This window comes from Aspergillus niger, assembly GCF_000002855.4.
Source record: "Aspergillus niger supercontig An16".
Lineage (NCBI taxonomy): Eukaryota > Fungi > Ascomycota > Eurotiomycetes > Eurotiales > Aspergillaceae > Aspergillus > Aspergillus niger.
Genome location: NT_166531.1, coordinates 2,070,846 through 2,085,241, shown reverse-complemented (window position 1 = coordinate 2,085,241; position 14,396 = coordinate 2,070,846). Strand labels below are relative to the sequence as shown.

The window sequence follows — 14,396 nt, the reverse complement described above, 5'->3', positions numbered from 1 at the left end:
CTTTTGCGCAGGTCAGTAGAGTAAACTGGATTTGACGAGGAGAGTAAAATACTCCTAGGCAAAGCAATTCTCGGGTTTGGCAAACGCATGATGCAGTGCTATACTGAAATATTGCCCCCGACTGGGGTCACCCATGCTTTGGCGGTCCCTTTCCTTGCGGCAACATCAGACGATCTGATTGTGGTTAGAACATCACTGCTTCAGATCTATTCGCTGCATAAAGTTGCCTCCCATGCGGAAGGAGCCGACGCCCAGCAGGAATCGACGAAGCTCCTTTTGGAAAAGGAGTATTCACTTTCGGGGACTGTAACTGGTCTTTGTCGGGTCAAGGTGCTCAACAGCAAGAGCGGCGGGGAAGCTGTTTTGGTCGCCTTCCGGAATGCCAAACTTAGCTTGATTGAATGGGACCCGGAGCGTCGTGGCATCTCCACCATTTCCATTCATTATTACGAGCGAGATGATCTGACCCGTAGTCCGTGGGTTCCTGACCTGAATAATTGTGGCAGCATCCTCAGTGTGGACCCAAGCAGTAGATGTGCGATATTCAACTTTGGAATTCGAAATCTCGCCATTATTCCTTTCCACCAGCCAGGAGATGACCTGGTGATGGATGATTATGGGTCAGACCTCGGGGAAGGAATATCAACCGATCACGATCTCGGGGGTGGTACTGTTGCTGATAAGGCCAAAGAGGGTATTGTCTATCAAACTCCATATGCTCCATCTTTTGTTCTGCCCTTGACGACATTGGATCCTTCCATACTTCACCCGATAAGCCTTGCTTTCCTATATGAATATAGGGAGCCGACCTTTGGCATATTATATTCCCAAGTTGCAACATCAAGTGCCCTTCTTCCTGAAAGAAAAGACGTGGTTTTCTATACTGTGTTTACGCTAGATTTGGAGCAGCAAGCATCCACGGTTTTACTTTCCGTGTCAAGGCTGCCTAGTGATTTATTCAGAGTGGTGGCTCTCCCGCCTCCTGTCGGCGGTGCTTTATTAATCGGGTCCAACGAACTAGTGCATATCGATCAGGCAGGCAAGACCAATGCCGTTGGAGTTAACGAATTCTCAAGACAAGTCTCATCATTTTCTATGACTGACCAGTCCGATTTGGCATTGCGTCTTGAGAATTGTATCGTCGAGTGTCTCGGGGATAGCAGTGGGGACATGCTTTTGGTGCTTACTACGGGGGAGATGGCCATCGTGAAATTCAAGTTAGATGGGAGGTCAGTTTCTGGGATCTCGGTTCACCTACTGCCGGCTCACGCAGGTCTTACCTCCATATATTCCGCAGCAGCAGCTTCAACCTTCATAGGTGATGGAAAAATTTTCCTGGGCAGCGAAGATGGTGATTCAGTGCTTTTAGGCTATTCTTACTCATCTTCCAGCACAAAAAAGCACCGGCTGCAAGCGAAGCAAGTGATAGACGACTCTGCGGATATGTCAGAAGAGGATCAGAGTGACGACGATGTGTACGAAGACGATCTCTATTCTACATCTCCGGACACAACACTTACCGGCCGCCGTCCGTCAGGAGAATCATCCGCTTTCGGGCTGTATGACTTCCGGATACACGATAAGCTTATCAACATCGGCCCTCTTAGGGACATTACTATGGGAAAGAGGCTATCCACGAACCTAGAAAAGACAGGCGATCGTACTAATAGTACTTCTCCAGAGCTGCAGATAGTAGCTTCCCAAGGCTCACACAAGAGTGGTGGTTTGGTAGTAATGGCCCGCGAGATCGATCCTCATGTCGTCGCCTCAATTTCGCTCGAGTCAGTAGACTGCATCTGGACAGCTTCATTGACTCGGGAGGAAGAGGCTGTTTCAGGAACGTCAGAGAAGATGGGACAACAATCGCAGCGATGCTATGTTATTGCAACGGAAGTCAAAGGTTCCGATAGGGAAGAATCGCTCATCTTCGTAGTGGATGGCCATGATCTGAAACCTTTCAGAGCACCTGATTTCAACCCTAACGAAGATGTGACAATTAGCGTTGGGACACAGGAAAGCAGGAAGCGCGTGGTCCAAGTCCTAAAGAACGAGGTTCGGAGTTATGACTTTGGTAAGTTCACACCAAGCCGGTGTCGACGTAACTTTGCTGACGGAACAGACCTGAGTTTAACTCAAATATACCCGATATGGGACGATGACACCAATGATGAACGAATGGCTGTTAGTGCCAGTCTGGCCGATTCTTGCCTTGCAATTCTACGGGACGACTCTACGTTATTATTCCTTCAAGCAGACGACAGTGGAGACCTTGATGAAGTAGTCTTTGGTGAGGATGTAGCATCTGGAAAGTGGATATCCTGTTGCTTGTACAGCGACAAAACCGGGATGTTTTCTTCCATCGATCGAACACTGAGTGAGCCAGTCAAGAACGACATGTTTTTATTTCTACTCAGCCACGATTGCAAGCTCTTTGTAAGTGTCATGAACCCACTATGCGAGAGAATGCTTGCTCTGGTCGTCTTTTGCCCTGCGTGGATGGCATCTAATGCTTTCGAAATCTTCAGGTTTATCGCGTCCGCGATCAAAAGCTGCTATCGATAATCGAGGGGACAGACGGTTTGTCGCCTCTGTTGTCCAGCGAGCCACCTAAGCGGTCTGGCACACGTGAGAATCTGATAGAGGCAATCGTTGCCGATCTCGGGGAAACATGGAGTGCTTCGCCGTATTTGATTGTATGCCACCATAGTGGTCACTCTGTACCGCCTCTCAATCACTAGCTCTAGCGTGCTAACCGAAGCCTTGATAGTTACGATCTGAGACTGATGATTTGATAATCTACAAGCCTTTTGTGGTTTCAACGGGACCAGTTGAAGGGATTCACAGCCTGAAGTTTTCCAAAGAGACCAACAGCGTCCTGCCAAGGATCCCACCTGGTGTCAGTTCAACACAGCCCAGTGGTTCGGATTATAGAGCTAGGCCACTGCGCATCCTGCCCGATATCTCGGGACTCAGTGCTGTATTCATGCCTGGTGCTTCAGCAGGCTTCATTATCAGGACATCCGCAAGTGCGCCACACTTTCTGCGCTTAAGAGGGGAAAACTCTCGGAGCGTAAGCAGCTTAGATACCCCTGAATGCAGTAAGGGGTTTATCTACTTGGACTCGCAGGTTCGCAATCACATGATAGTTCGTTTTTAGCATATACTAACCTAATGGGCAGAGTACGGTTCGGTTTTGTAAATTGCCCCCTATGACACGATTTGATTACCAGTGGACTTTGAAAAGGGTGCACCTAGGAGAACAAGTTGACCACTTAGCTTATTCCACCTCTTCCGGGATGTACGTACTAGGGACGTGTCATGCAACCGATTTCAAGTTGCCTGAGGATGACGAGTTGCACCCAGAATGGCGCAATGAAGGTTTGTTCTCTATCTACCCATGAGGGAACCAGGCTGAGACTGTCTAGCTATTTCGTTTTTCCCGTCGGCGCGTGGAAGCTTTATAAAGCTTGTTAGCCCTAATACATGGTCTATCATCGATAGGTATGGGATCATCATCTACAGCGTCAAGACTCGGTCATCCTAATTTTTCATTTGCACAGTTTTTCCCTCGGCGCAGACGAGTACGTCATGGCGATCAAAAACATAAGTCTTGAAGTATCGGAAAACACCCACGAACGCAAGGACATGATCGTTGTGGGTACTGCGTTCGCCCGGGGCGAAGACATACCTTCACGCGGCTGCATCTATGTTTTCGAGGTTGTGCAGGTTGTTCCAGACCCAGATCACCCTGAGACAGATCGCAAGTTGAAGCTCATTGGCAAAGAACCAGTGAAAGGTGCCGTGACTGCGCTATCTGAGATTGGTGGCCAGGGCTTCGTCCTGGTTGCACAAGGACAAAAGTGTATGGTCAGAGGCCTCAAGGAGGATGGTAGCCTCCTCCCTGTTGCTTTCATGGACATGCAGTGCTATGTCAGCGTCGTAAAAGAGCTCAAAGGCACTGGGATGTGCATCCTTGGCGATGCTGTGAAAGGTGTTTGGTTCGCAGGCTATTCGGTATTGTCCCCGTGCTCGGTCACTATGGAATCAACATGAGCATGCCAAGCTAACATGTCCGCTTTTCAGGAGGAGCCCTACAAAATGAGCCTTTTTGCCAAGGATCTAGACTACCTTGAAGTGTGCGCGGCTGAGTTCCTTCCAGACGGCAAAAGACTATTCATTGTTGTGGCCGACAGCGATTGCAACATTCATGTATTGCAGTATGATCCGGAGGGTAAGACAGGAGAGCCAGAAAGCACTATTCAAGGACTCAGCTAATTGGCACAGATCCTAAATCCTCGAACGGTGACAGGCTGCTTAGCCGTAGTAAATTTCATATGGGCAACTTCGCCTCCACGTTGACTCTTCTGCCACGTACAATGGTCTCTTCAGAGAAGATGGTGTCCAGTTCGGACGGAATGGATATCGACAACCAGAGCCCCCTCCACCAAGTCCTGATGACCACACAGAACGGCTCTCTTGGCTTGATCACCTGCATTCCGGAAGAATCATACCGCAGATTGTCTGCTTTACAGTCGCAGCTGACGAATACACTGGAACATCCCTGCGGTCTTAATCCCCGAGCCTTCCGGGCTGTGGAGAGCGATGGCACTGCTGGTAGGGGTATGCTCGACGGTAATCTCTTGTTCAAATGGATAGATATGAGCAAGCAACGCAAGACAGAGATCGCAGGACGCGTGGGTGCACGTGAATGGGAGATAAAGGCCGACCTTGAGGCCATCAGTGGTGATGGCCTTGGCTATCTCTAACAACACCAACCCGTAAGGGACCTGTTGCTCTTATGTTGCACTAGCCCGGAGTACCGGCTAGCTAATTCAGAAACCAACTCTACGAAATCTTGGCTAGAGTGTTGTCATAGATACAACGGGGCAGGTTGAGTGCATGGTCACGCTACTCCATGCTCACAGGAAGTAAATCTCATGTCAACATGTATATTGTCAGGATTGGTTCCGCGTATACCTGCAATTCGTTCAGCGCCGATAATTATTACATATTGTAGTTTCCCCATATAGATCCAAAACAGTGCGTACAAACGCAAGTGCAGTGCACCACAGATACCGACTGATGAAGTCAAATGTAAAAAAAACAATTTTTGGTACAGGAACGTTCCAGACGACCAGCCGAGCAATACTCTTTCTTCGGTCCCGTAGCCGGCGAAGATATAATTACCAGACAAAACCTCCTTTCAGATATATGCAATCAAAAGAAGACAAAAGTAGAGAAGAATGGGACAAGGATGGTGACCCTTGAAACGGTAATGAAGAGGGTGTCGAGGCTGGGAAATTGAATAAAAGTAAGAAAAGAAAGAAAACGAAGAGAAACACGCCGAAAAGGCGCAGAAGCCAAAAGCCGCTTCCTAACATGACTCCATCACGCCGCGACTAATATCCTTACTAGGGAAGGGTCGTATAAATAGCCGTACATCCCAAGGCCCAGAAGAGGGAAGGTGGGGGGACAAGGAAGAAGAACGCAGATAAAGACGAGAAAATAAAACAGCGAGACAAAAGACAAGGGAACCGGTTCGTGGAGGGAGAAGGACGTGTGAAAGAACAAAGAGAAAGTGCAAAGAAGAGACAATTGGAGCAGTTGTTTAGGGTCTAGGAAACCGGCTCTAACGCCAATTGCAGAGGCATGAAATCAACCCCGATGGCTCATCACGCGTCTCATCGTCAAAAGACATCTTCTGCGGCGAAATACCGTTTGCTTCGTCCGCGCGCAGCAACAAATTTCACTTCAGGTAAGTTTGTGTGATGCACTACATGTGGTCGATATACTGCATCGACGGGTGCTTGCCAATCATCCAAGCCCAAGGGAAAATACTCATATAATAAGTCGGCACTCTCATTTGGAAATGGGAGCGTGGAAGCGAAGGGCTGCTGCATATTGGCAGTATTCAGTAAAGGCAAAGAGGACGAGCTTCGGGATTGTGTTTCGGGCAAGCCATGAGACAACTTGCGCATTTTGGCCGGGGGCGCTGCAGAATTATCCATGTTCATAAGCTTGTGAGACATATCGTTTGTATATGAGGCCGCCGGCCTGGCCGGATCAGCCGGGTTAGCCGAATCATTACCATCATCATCTTCGAGGAGAGATAGATTGATGGGGGCGGCAGCTGGATGTCGTTGGGCTTCTGTTGGCCGCGAGAACTCCGGGCTAGACTGAGTATATACTGTCGAGTGAGGCAAAGTCGTCGAGGGATGCGCACCGCCAACGGGAGGCGGCACTTGCGCCCAATCCGGTGAAGCTTGTTGTCCAACTACACCACCTTGTGAGGTAGACGTCTCTGGGGAACTGCTCTTCAATGTGGCTTTGGCCTTAGCCGCAGGATCGCCGGTTGTGGTTCGGTTAACAGCAGCCGACTGAGCGGCTTGTGCGCTTTTCCGCGACGCCGCAGCACTGTTGCTCAATGGCAGGTCCTTGCGAGACTGAAAGTTGCGTGGACTCCGCCCCCGGACTATGACGGGGCCCGACTGCACCTCGCAGACTGGTATCTTGGCACCGGTGGACAGCGTAGCTACAACCTTCAAGCGAATAACAAAGTGCTGCTGAAGCTCCTTTCTGCGTCCATTATTCGCAGTAGCAACGCGGAATTGGAGTCGTTTCCAGGCAATGGGGAAGGTGGCGTAGTCAGTATCAAGGTCTTGTCCAGCCATGATATCTAGTGGAATCGGAGGTGGCTCCTTTTCAACCTTAATAGTAGGATTGTTGCTATTAGGGTTACCACCGTTCCCGCTAGAATTATTGTTCCCATCTTCAGCCGAGGGATTCACATTAGTGGCGGGAGTCTTCCAAGGGACCGAGATAATCTTGACGGAATTGCCTTCAACAGACTCAGTAGCAGACACAGCGAGTTCTTGAGCCAGGATAGGGATCCGATCGCCTTGCTCCGTCATTATGTAGCGTAAGCTCCGTGGGAGGGTAACAGACCCTGTTATCTGAAATAGGTTGCGGCGGTAGCACGTCAGCTCCGCTCCTTGCTGAGGCGGGGCATTCTCGGTAGGAGATGTAGTCCAAGGCGATTCTGCAAGAAAAAACATGCCGTGCAGCTGAGCAGAGAGCGATATTGAGGTGCGGCGTAGAGAGTAATCTAATAGAGTGAAGCCGTACGCAGGCATGGAGAAGCTCAGCAGTTTATTGTTATGATCTATAGAATCAGGAGGTTGCTCGGGCGGCGCAGGTTCGAACGGTGCGACCATGTCTGTGAATGGATCCTCATAACCAGAGGGAAATCTCTTCAACGATGCGGGAGGTAACGCATGTTGAGAAAATGCGATGTCGTCCCCACTAGCGGGATTGTATGTCAGACGAGATCTATAGAGGGAGAGATGTCAGCGACAACTCACCTCACGAATGTTTCAGAGTCGAAATTAGAACGTTGTTCAGGTAGGTCCATGCCGGACATTGAATTGAGGTAATCGGTGCTCTGTATATTGCCCAGCGATAACGGGCTGGCCAGGTAAGGCATAGCCATGGTATCAAAGCCCTCCATGGCGGGGCGGCAGGACACGGGGTGTTTGGGACAAGCGAGATGATTGAGGTAATATCGGTAGCTTTAAAAGGCCAGGAAGCGTTCAGAGTAAATAGGTGGAAGAGGTCGGATGGAAGAGCATGAAGAGGTCGACGAAGGAAAGCGTTCAAAGACGAGTCGATTCCGGCAAGGATGAAGCAGGGTGGTCGCGACGAGCGCGGAGAACGCGGGAGCAGCTAGAGGGGGAAAAGTACATGGGAGGGTTGAACCCAGAGAAAAGCCAGCCGTGGACGTGACTGGTACTGTTTAGGAACAAAAAAAAGAAGACGAAGGAGGAAAGGAGAAGATAATCTAGACTGGAATGAGAAACAGTAATGGCAAGTACCGGGCAGGTTAGAAGGGAAGAAAGGGAGAAGGAGGAGGAAGAGGAGAGAGAGAAGAGGAAGAGGAGCAGTAGTGGCAGTAGTTGTAGTTTGCAGCAAGTAGTAGTAAGTAGGAGGAGATCATGAAGAGCTGCGGAGTGTAAGTAAGTAAGTAAGTAGTAGTAGTAGAAGTAGTAGTGGTAATAGTGATAGCAGGAGCAGCAAGCAGACACCGCCTGGAGTGGATCGGATTCGCCCGAAGTCAGTGCATTTGGAGAAAACAGCTTGTGGTTGGTGGGGACGGGAGCGATTCCTCAGGGAAAGAGCGTCCAAAGAAGTTAACGATTCACTAGACAAGATCCGGAGCGAGCCTAGGCTGGCATGGATGGGGATTTCGGGAGGAGATAAGAGAGGAAGGGCCAGGCAGACGGACCCGGCGATGGGGCCGCAGCAAGAGCCAGCAAGAGAGGGGCGGATGGTGGAGAAGAAGAAAAAAGAAAAACAAAAGAAAAAGAAAAAGAAAAAGAAAGAAACACACGAAAACTGAAAAAGGGAAAAAGCAAGAAAAATAATAGAATAGAATAGAATTTAAAAAAAAAAAATAGAATAAGAAGAAAAGGGAAAAGTGAAAAAGACAGAGAGAGAGAGAGAAAGAAAAAGAGAGGAAAAGGAAAAGTGAAATGGTATGTGGAGGGGAGGGGAGGGGAGGAGAGGAGATTGGGGATTGGGAGGAGGAGGGGGGGGGATGGATGAGTGGAGGGACTGGAGGAAGGAAACAGACAGACAGACACAGAGAACAGAGAGAGAGAGAGAAAGAGAGAAACGGACTGGCCAGACGTTTCGGGGATTTGGTTCACAGTACGGATAAAGTACAGAAGTCAAAACGTCCACTTTTCTTTTTACCTTTCCCTGGATCGAGTTTAGCTTGAAGGAAATTACCTAAGGTACCCACGAATGAAGACAGCACATTCTTAACTTGATTACTTTACTTTACTTTACAATAATTTACAATTACTGAAGGGGTTTTTAAAGTTGAACCAGAGAAGGCTGACACACTGGTCTGGTGTGGATCATCACGCTCGCAGGCCGGTCCTATGTAAACAGTAAAGCATCTGAACAAGCTGAAATGCCGTTTGTTGCCTCCTCCTTCGGATTACTATGCGGAGCACATCCAAGGTCAAGACAAATTAGGAGCCCACCTCCCTCAAGCCGGAGACGGGTAATTGGGATCGGGATCGTAGCCCGCAACACTCCTAATCCGTCAGAAAAGAGAAGAAATTTGATCAATTAAATCAACCCACTGCCAGAGAGGGCCGTCAATTAGGTACCCTTCATTACTACTCTTTTTTTTTTTTTTTCACACACCCTTCCTCTTTCGGGTTCCCTTTTTTTCTATTTGATTTCTTTGGTTTCTATTTTCACAGTTATTTTGCCTTACTAAGTCGTAAACTAGTATGCTCTAGCGTTTCAGGAGTTAAATTAGGCTACAGGCGCACAAGATGACAACCACTTTATTGATAGATACATAGGTTAGAGATGGTGCAAAAGTTTGTATGACCTTGTAGGCTGCTGTGAACCAACAACAGTACATCTTCATCCCTCTGTGATCAAAAACAATACAATGTGTATCACGTGCTTAGGAGCTGTTGACCTACACTATTGCTAAATAGCCCGCCGTTGGTAACTCGAAATTGGAAGTATTTTAGGCATTCCTGATGCGGAACAATTTTGTGAAGAACCCGACTACAGAGTATGGATTCAGTCTACGAGTATCTCGGTCCCTGGGGGCCATATAGGACCTGCCGGATCAGGTGATACCTGTCCAGGAATATCCGATTTGCATGCAGCCGTTGGGTGGAAGAGACACTCGAAGTACTAGTCAAAGTGCTACCAGGAAGTGAGTACTTAGTTGGTTCAAGGGAGACCCACTATAACCCGGGGAATTCGGGGGTCAGGACCTTACTCTATAGGTCAGCCTTGTTAACGGTTCTGTCAATCTTAAAATATAAACACCTAAGTTTGCTGTTTTCGGAATGATGAGAATCCTTACCGAGGTACTGGGTGAGCTATTCTAGAGTTCAATGAGAGCAGATCGAAAGTGACTAAGGAACACAAGCCGATGCCGTGTATACTGCGAGAGAGAAGAAAAAAAAAAAAATGAAAAATGATTAGAGTAAACGTGGTCTCAATTTAAATTAGATAGACTCAAACTCTCTCGGCTAACATCGGCCGAGGGGAACCCCATTAACAGACCCCTCTTGTAAGGCCTCCTGGAGTTAAGGCAATGTTGATGATGGGTTATGGCTATGATGATTCTGCAATACAAAATGCCATCTGGATGTGCCTCCCAAAGCAGATACATAGAGCAAAAGAACTCTTCCAAGTTCAAAGATTTCGGGTATTGGCCAATCTCAATCCAACCCCTTCCGGACCCGTAACTACTAAGTACTCTATAGTATCACTACTAGTAATACGGGGCTTACCTAGGTGCAGTGTCAGTTTTACTAAACCAGGTAGGCTGAGAAATTATATATATATACATATAAAAGAAGGGTAAAAATAATAATGGAAAAAGAAAAGAAAAGAAAAGAAAAGAAAAGAAAAGAAAAGAAAAGAAAAGAAAAGAAAAGAAAAAAAAAGGAAACGGCCATTCCAGCGATGTAGCTATAACCTCTCATCTTAACAGTAATAATAGCATGATTGGAAATTGTTGGTTTGATGGATTATTTCTCCGACCCCAGCCATCATGACGGCCAACCATCGTCGGACAGAGCCAAGTATACTAGTTAGTACCCTGACACATGCAGCGGAAAGGACAAATCTACACGGACACGATATATTTGTGTAGTAGTGTCCCTGACGGGTAAGTACGCCCAGCCTAGCCGACATATGTGATTTAATTAATCAACCTAAAGGTTGATCGGATGTAAATCGATTTGATTGAACTCCTTATCGCCATATACTTAAGACTAATCGGTTAATTTCCCACACGTAAAATTATCAACAGCAGGATGTACTAAAATTCCTAGCAGAAAGCTTACTACAGCACAATTATTACTACTTGGGAGTCAAATAAATGAACTGCATCAAAGGAGTCTTCTCGGTTTTCATTTTCCTTCCTTCTTTTCTCTATTTTTACTTCCCGTTGTTTTATATTATATGCTTGTTTCTCGTTTGCATACATCTACAATGCTCTTACCGGGGGGCATCAGCCCAAACGCTTGTGCGAGAATCCCGAGATCATTAACTCACCACCTGCATCACTCGGAAATGTGGCCCTGGGCTGATGGGGCGCCCAAGTCCACAAATCTAAGTTACATTGTCAGAAAACAAGGGATTTGGAGTGGTCACTAACATAATACTAAGTATGTACTAGGGTTGTGTAACTACTTGGAAAGCTTTAACGCCTGAATTAGTGCCGCTCACCACTCATTTCTCCGCATGCAGAGTAAGTAAGTACAACTATTCTCCTACACAAGTGGTCTACCCACCAAAACGACACGAAACGCATTCAGATTTAGTGACTACTCTACTGCAAACCTGGGATAGGGTCTTACAGGTTGCCTATCTACAATTTGACCCTCAGCTGGGAGGTGGGTCCCACGCCTTCATCATCATCATCATCATCCTTTGCCCAGCTTTCCCAGCAGTCTGCAATGAGAGGTGGTGCCCGCCATTGAGGGGGGCTCAGCAGGCAGTTTGGAAACATGATTGGCTACGACCTAATGAGATGTCTCAGTCTCTGGGACAAAGCCGGATTAGCCGCGTCCGAAGGTTGGTCCGCAAATTGCTCGTTCTCGAACCGGGGGGCACGAGCTGCAGAGTAATTCGAGTCTAACTGATTCTAATAAGCTGCGTCTAAATTTGCCCTAACCGGATAAAGTTAGTCGTGGGAAATTGGGTGTGTAGCTATTCCACTTAAGTAACTATCTGTTTAGTTACGGAGGTGTACTCTGTAGACCTGGGGGTGTGGGCCCACCGAAAAGTGATTGCCATCATTGAGAGTTAGTAGGATTGTACGAGGCGATCGTTTTTCCCCCCCTCTTATGGCTCGGGGCAAAAAAATAAAAATGCCTCAATGTGTGTGTGGGTGGGTGAATTCTTTCACCGAAACGGAAGAGACTTCTGGTGAGAACAGAAGAATATTAAGCCTCTCAGGATACCTGCAAGTTGCAGGACTTTTGGTGCTTGGATGCGGGGTCTCAAACTGCAGAAAGGCTTGCATGGCTTCTTCATTGAATGTAGAAAGAAAGATGAAGAGAATTAGAAGCTACCATAATCATATTTTTTTTTTTTTTTGAAAATATATATTATGTATGGAGGAAATCAATTAAATCTCAAAAAGAAACAATTCTGGTATGCAAGGGGATCGATCAATTCGTTCATAATGCTTACTGCTTCGTGAACCTTCCTAGACGTTCTACTAACTAGGTACTTGCTGGCTTACGGTACAACCTTCTGCCTCCCCTCCACACAGAAAGCGGCAAACACCAGTGAGAAACAGAATTCGGAGCAAGTGTGTGACAGGCTGACAGGATCACAAGCCAGTTCTTGTGGGACCGACTCCAAAGTCAAAAAACACCTGCATCCATCCTTTTTCGCTATTTTCTTTGGTCGGGGGGCCCCTCTCAGGGCGTGCTTGGCACCAGCCTTACACCTGCCAGTGGAAAATCTGTATCTAGATACACACTAGAATCCCATCTCCCGGTCCAGTCTGGAGTCTAGGCTGTGTGCCTCTTGATTTGGGCAGAATCTCACACTTCCCGTGCTGATCATCAATCCGATTTTAGCACGACACAAAGACGGGATCGCAGCTGCGATGTGAATATTCGGGGGGAGGGGGGGGCGACCGCCCAGTCACATGTTCGTTTTGTTCCAAGTCTCAGGTCGGGCTAGTTAAGTTATGGAATTGGTTCGTTGGCTGTTGTGCCCACACTACGTTATGGAGGCCTGTCTCTCTCTGTGTGTGTATGTGTGCAAAAGAGGCAAAAGCAGGTTCCTTGACGTATCCTGCTTAGAGCATCCGTCCCTGACCACTTCTGCTTTTATTCTCAGGGGTGAGATCCGATGCTGATTTACCCAATCCGACCCCGAAGATGGGCACCATGTCGTCATTTCGAGTTCCCTGGTTAAGTTGAGTGGATTATATTCTGCACCTTCTAAATCTGGTCTGCTTCAGGTCCATGCAGGGACCGGAAATATCATCATCATTGCTAATTTATTTAGTTATTTAGACATTTCCCTTTCATTAACAACAAAAAGAAAAATAAATGGCGGAAACAGAAAACCCACTCGAAGACCCGGGATCAAATTAACGAATCAAGGACAGATAAATCTACATGAATATAGTAAAAGAATACGGAGTAGAATAGGAATTAATTTGAATGATCCAAATCAACCGGGGAAAGAAAAAGGACATTACAACAACTGATTTGGAAGTGGCCACCGCAACCGGACGGACCGCAAATCCGCGGGGTGGGACTGCAGTTTAATCCAAGCCGATTCGACCCTCTCCCCTTCCCTTCTCCACGCGTGGGGCTTAAAGCTACCACTTACTGAGTAGTCAATAGAGACCACAGAAGACGATTTACCGGGACAGATCTAACTAGGAAATATGTACAAACGTAGATGCTTCTACAGTAGTGGACCAGCAGATATCTCCAGGTGGAGAGTGCAAGACTGCATTGGGGGGACTGAGTCCTAGTAAGATTGAGCTAGTACCTTGAGAACCACCCAATCCACAAGGACGGTTTTCTCCTGCTGTTGGCCGGACCCAGTTTGGCCCCGACGTCCGAATGCAGCAGCAGGGATGATTGCTGCTGCCGTGGAACAGCCACTTCGGTACCTTCGCCTCTGTTGCCCCTCTTCCCCTTTCCCTATCACCTCCTACTGGTCTTGACAATTTCTCCAAACCCATCGGGAGGATCTCGGAGGTGGAGCTCATACCGCAAATCCTCGATGTTCCGCGGCGTTTTCCTCATGGGTGACCGCTTTGACTTGCTCAGTGGATCTTACAGACCAGAAGAGAGAGAGAGAGAGAGAGAGAGAGAGTGTGTGTGTGTGTGTGTATGTGTGTATCCCGTGTCGTTACAGGGGATCCCAACACAATGATTGATGCTAATAATGCTCGTTGCGCGGATTCTCAACTCTCGCCTGATAAGTCTAGAACTCTAGCGAGGGGCTGTAGCAACCGCATTCGGGACATGGTGCGTTTGGATGTTTTCAATATCCATCACTCAACGCTTCGCAAACATCCTCCGACCCAGTAGCGCTCCACTCCAAATTTAATTTCCGCACCGGCACTATCGCGTGGATCATCTAAGCGGCGATCGGCATTTTCGTAAAGCATGTCTCTTCTGTACCTGCTTGTGACTGCGTCCGATGCGTTGACCTCCAAGTACTTTAGCCCTCCAAATCAATTTATCGCTTACACCTACGTGGCCAATTTTGAAATCACATTCAGCTGATCGGCTCGATGGAACCAGCTAAGAAGGTATTTGAAAAGATAGAAAGGGGGCAGACGTCCCCCAACAGAAGAGCTCGCGAAT

The 14,396-nt window shown here is 47.7% G+C and overlaps 5 protein-coding genes across 5 annotated transcripts; 3 read left to right on the top strand and 2 right to left on the bottom strand.

Moving 5' to 3' along the window:
- Positions 1–90: 90 nt before the first annotated feature.
- Positions 91–4,766, top strand: An16g09140 (uncharacterized protein; the record flags this gene model as incomplete). Its single annotated transcript, XM_059745378.1, has 9 exons — positions 91–2,071; positions 2,120–2,433; positions 2,526–2,693; positions 2,768–3,070; positions 3,180–3,378; positions 3,426–3,469; positions 3,502–4,014; positions 4,084–4,231; positions 4,285–4,766. 9 exons carry the CDS (start codon positions 91–93, stop codon positions 4,764–4,766), a joined length of 4,152 nt encoding a protein of 1,383 aa, XP_059604943.1.
- A 921-nt stretch (positions 4,767–5,687) lies between these two features.
- Positions 5,688–7,507, bottom strand: An16g09130 (uncharacterized protein; the record flags this gene model as incomplete). Its single annotated transcript, XM_001398173.3, has 2 exons — positions 5,688–7,302; positions 7,362–7,507. 2 exons carry the CDS (start codon positions 7,505–7,507, stop codon positions 5,688–5,690), a joined length of 1,761 nt encoding a protein of 586 aa, XP_001398210.1.
- Positions 7,508–10,649: 3,142 nt separating this feature from the next.
- On the top strand, positions 10,650–11,528 carry An16g09120 (hypothetical protein; the record flags this gene model as incomplete). The annotated part of the gene is made up of 4 exons (XM_059745377.1): positions 10,650–10,711; positions 10,881–11,169; positions 11,225–11,300; positions 11,398–11,528. The coding sequence occupies 4 exons, from the start codon at positions 10,650–10,652 to the stop codon at positions 11,526–11,528; spliced, it is 558 nt and encodes a 185-aa protein (XP_059604942.1).
- A 632-nt stretch (positions 11,529–12,160) lies between these two features.
- An16g09110 (hypothetical protein) lies at positions 12,161–12,673 on the top strand (the record flags this gene model as incomplete). The annotated part of the gene is made up of 3 exons (XM_059745376.1): positions 12,161–12,204; positions 12,280–12,511; positions 12,599–12,673. The coding sequence occupies 3 exons, from the start codon at positions 12,161–12,163 to the stop codon at positions 12,671–12,673; spliced, it is 351 nt and encodes a 116-aa protein (XP_059604941.1).
- Positions 12,674–12,862: 189 nt separating this feature from the next.
- On the bottom strand, positions 12,863–14,197 carry An16g09100 (uncharacterized protein; the record flags this gene model as incomplete). Its single annotated transcript, XM_059745374.1, has 4 exons — positions 12,863–12,973; positions 13,570–13,710; positions 13,795–13,858; positions 14,085–14,197. 4 exons carry the CDS (start codon positions 14,195–14,197, stop codon positions 12,863–12,865), a joined length of 429 nt encoding a protein of 142 aa, XP_059604940.1.
- Positions 14,198–14,396: the final 199 nt, after the last annotated feature.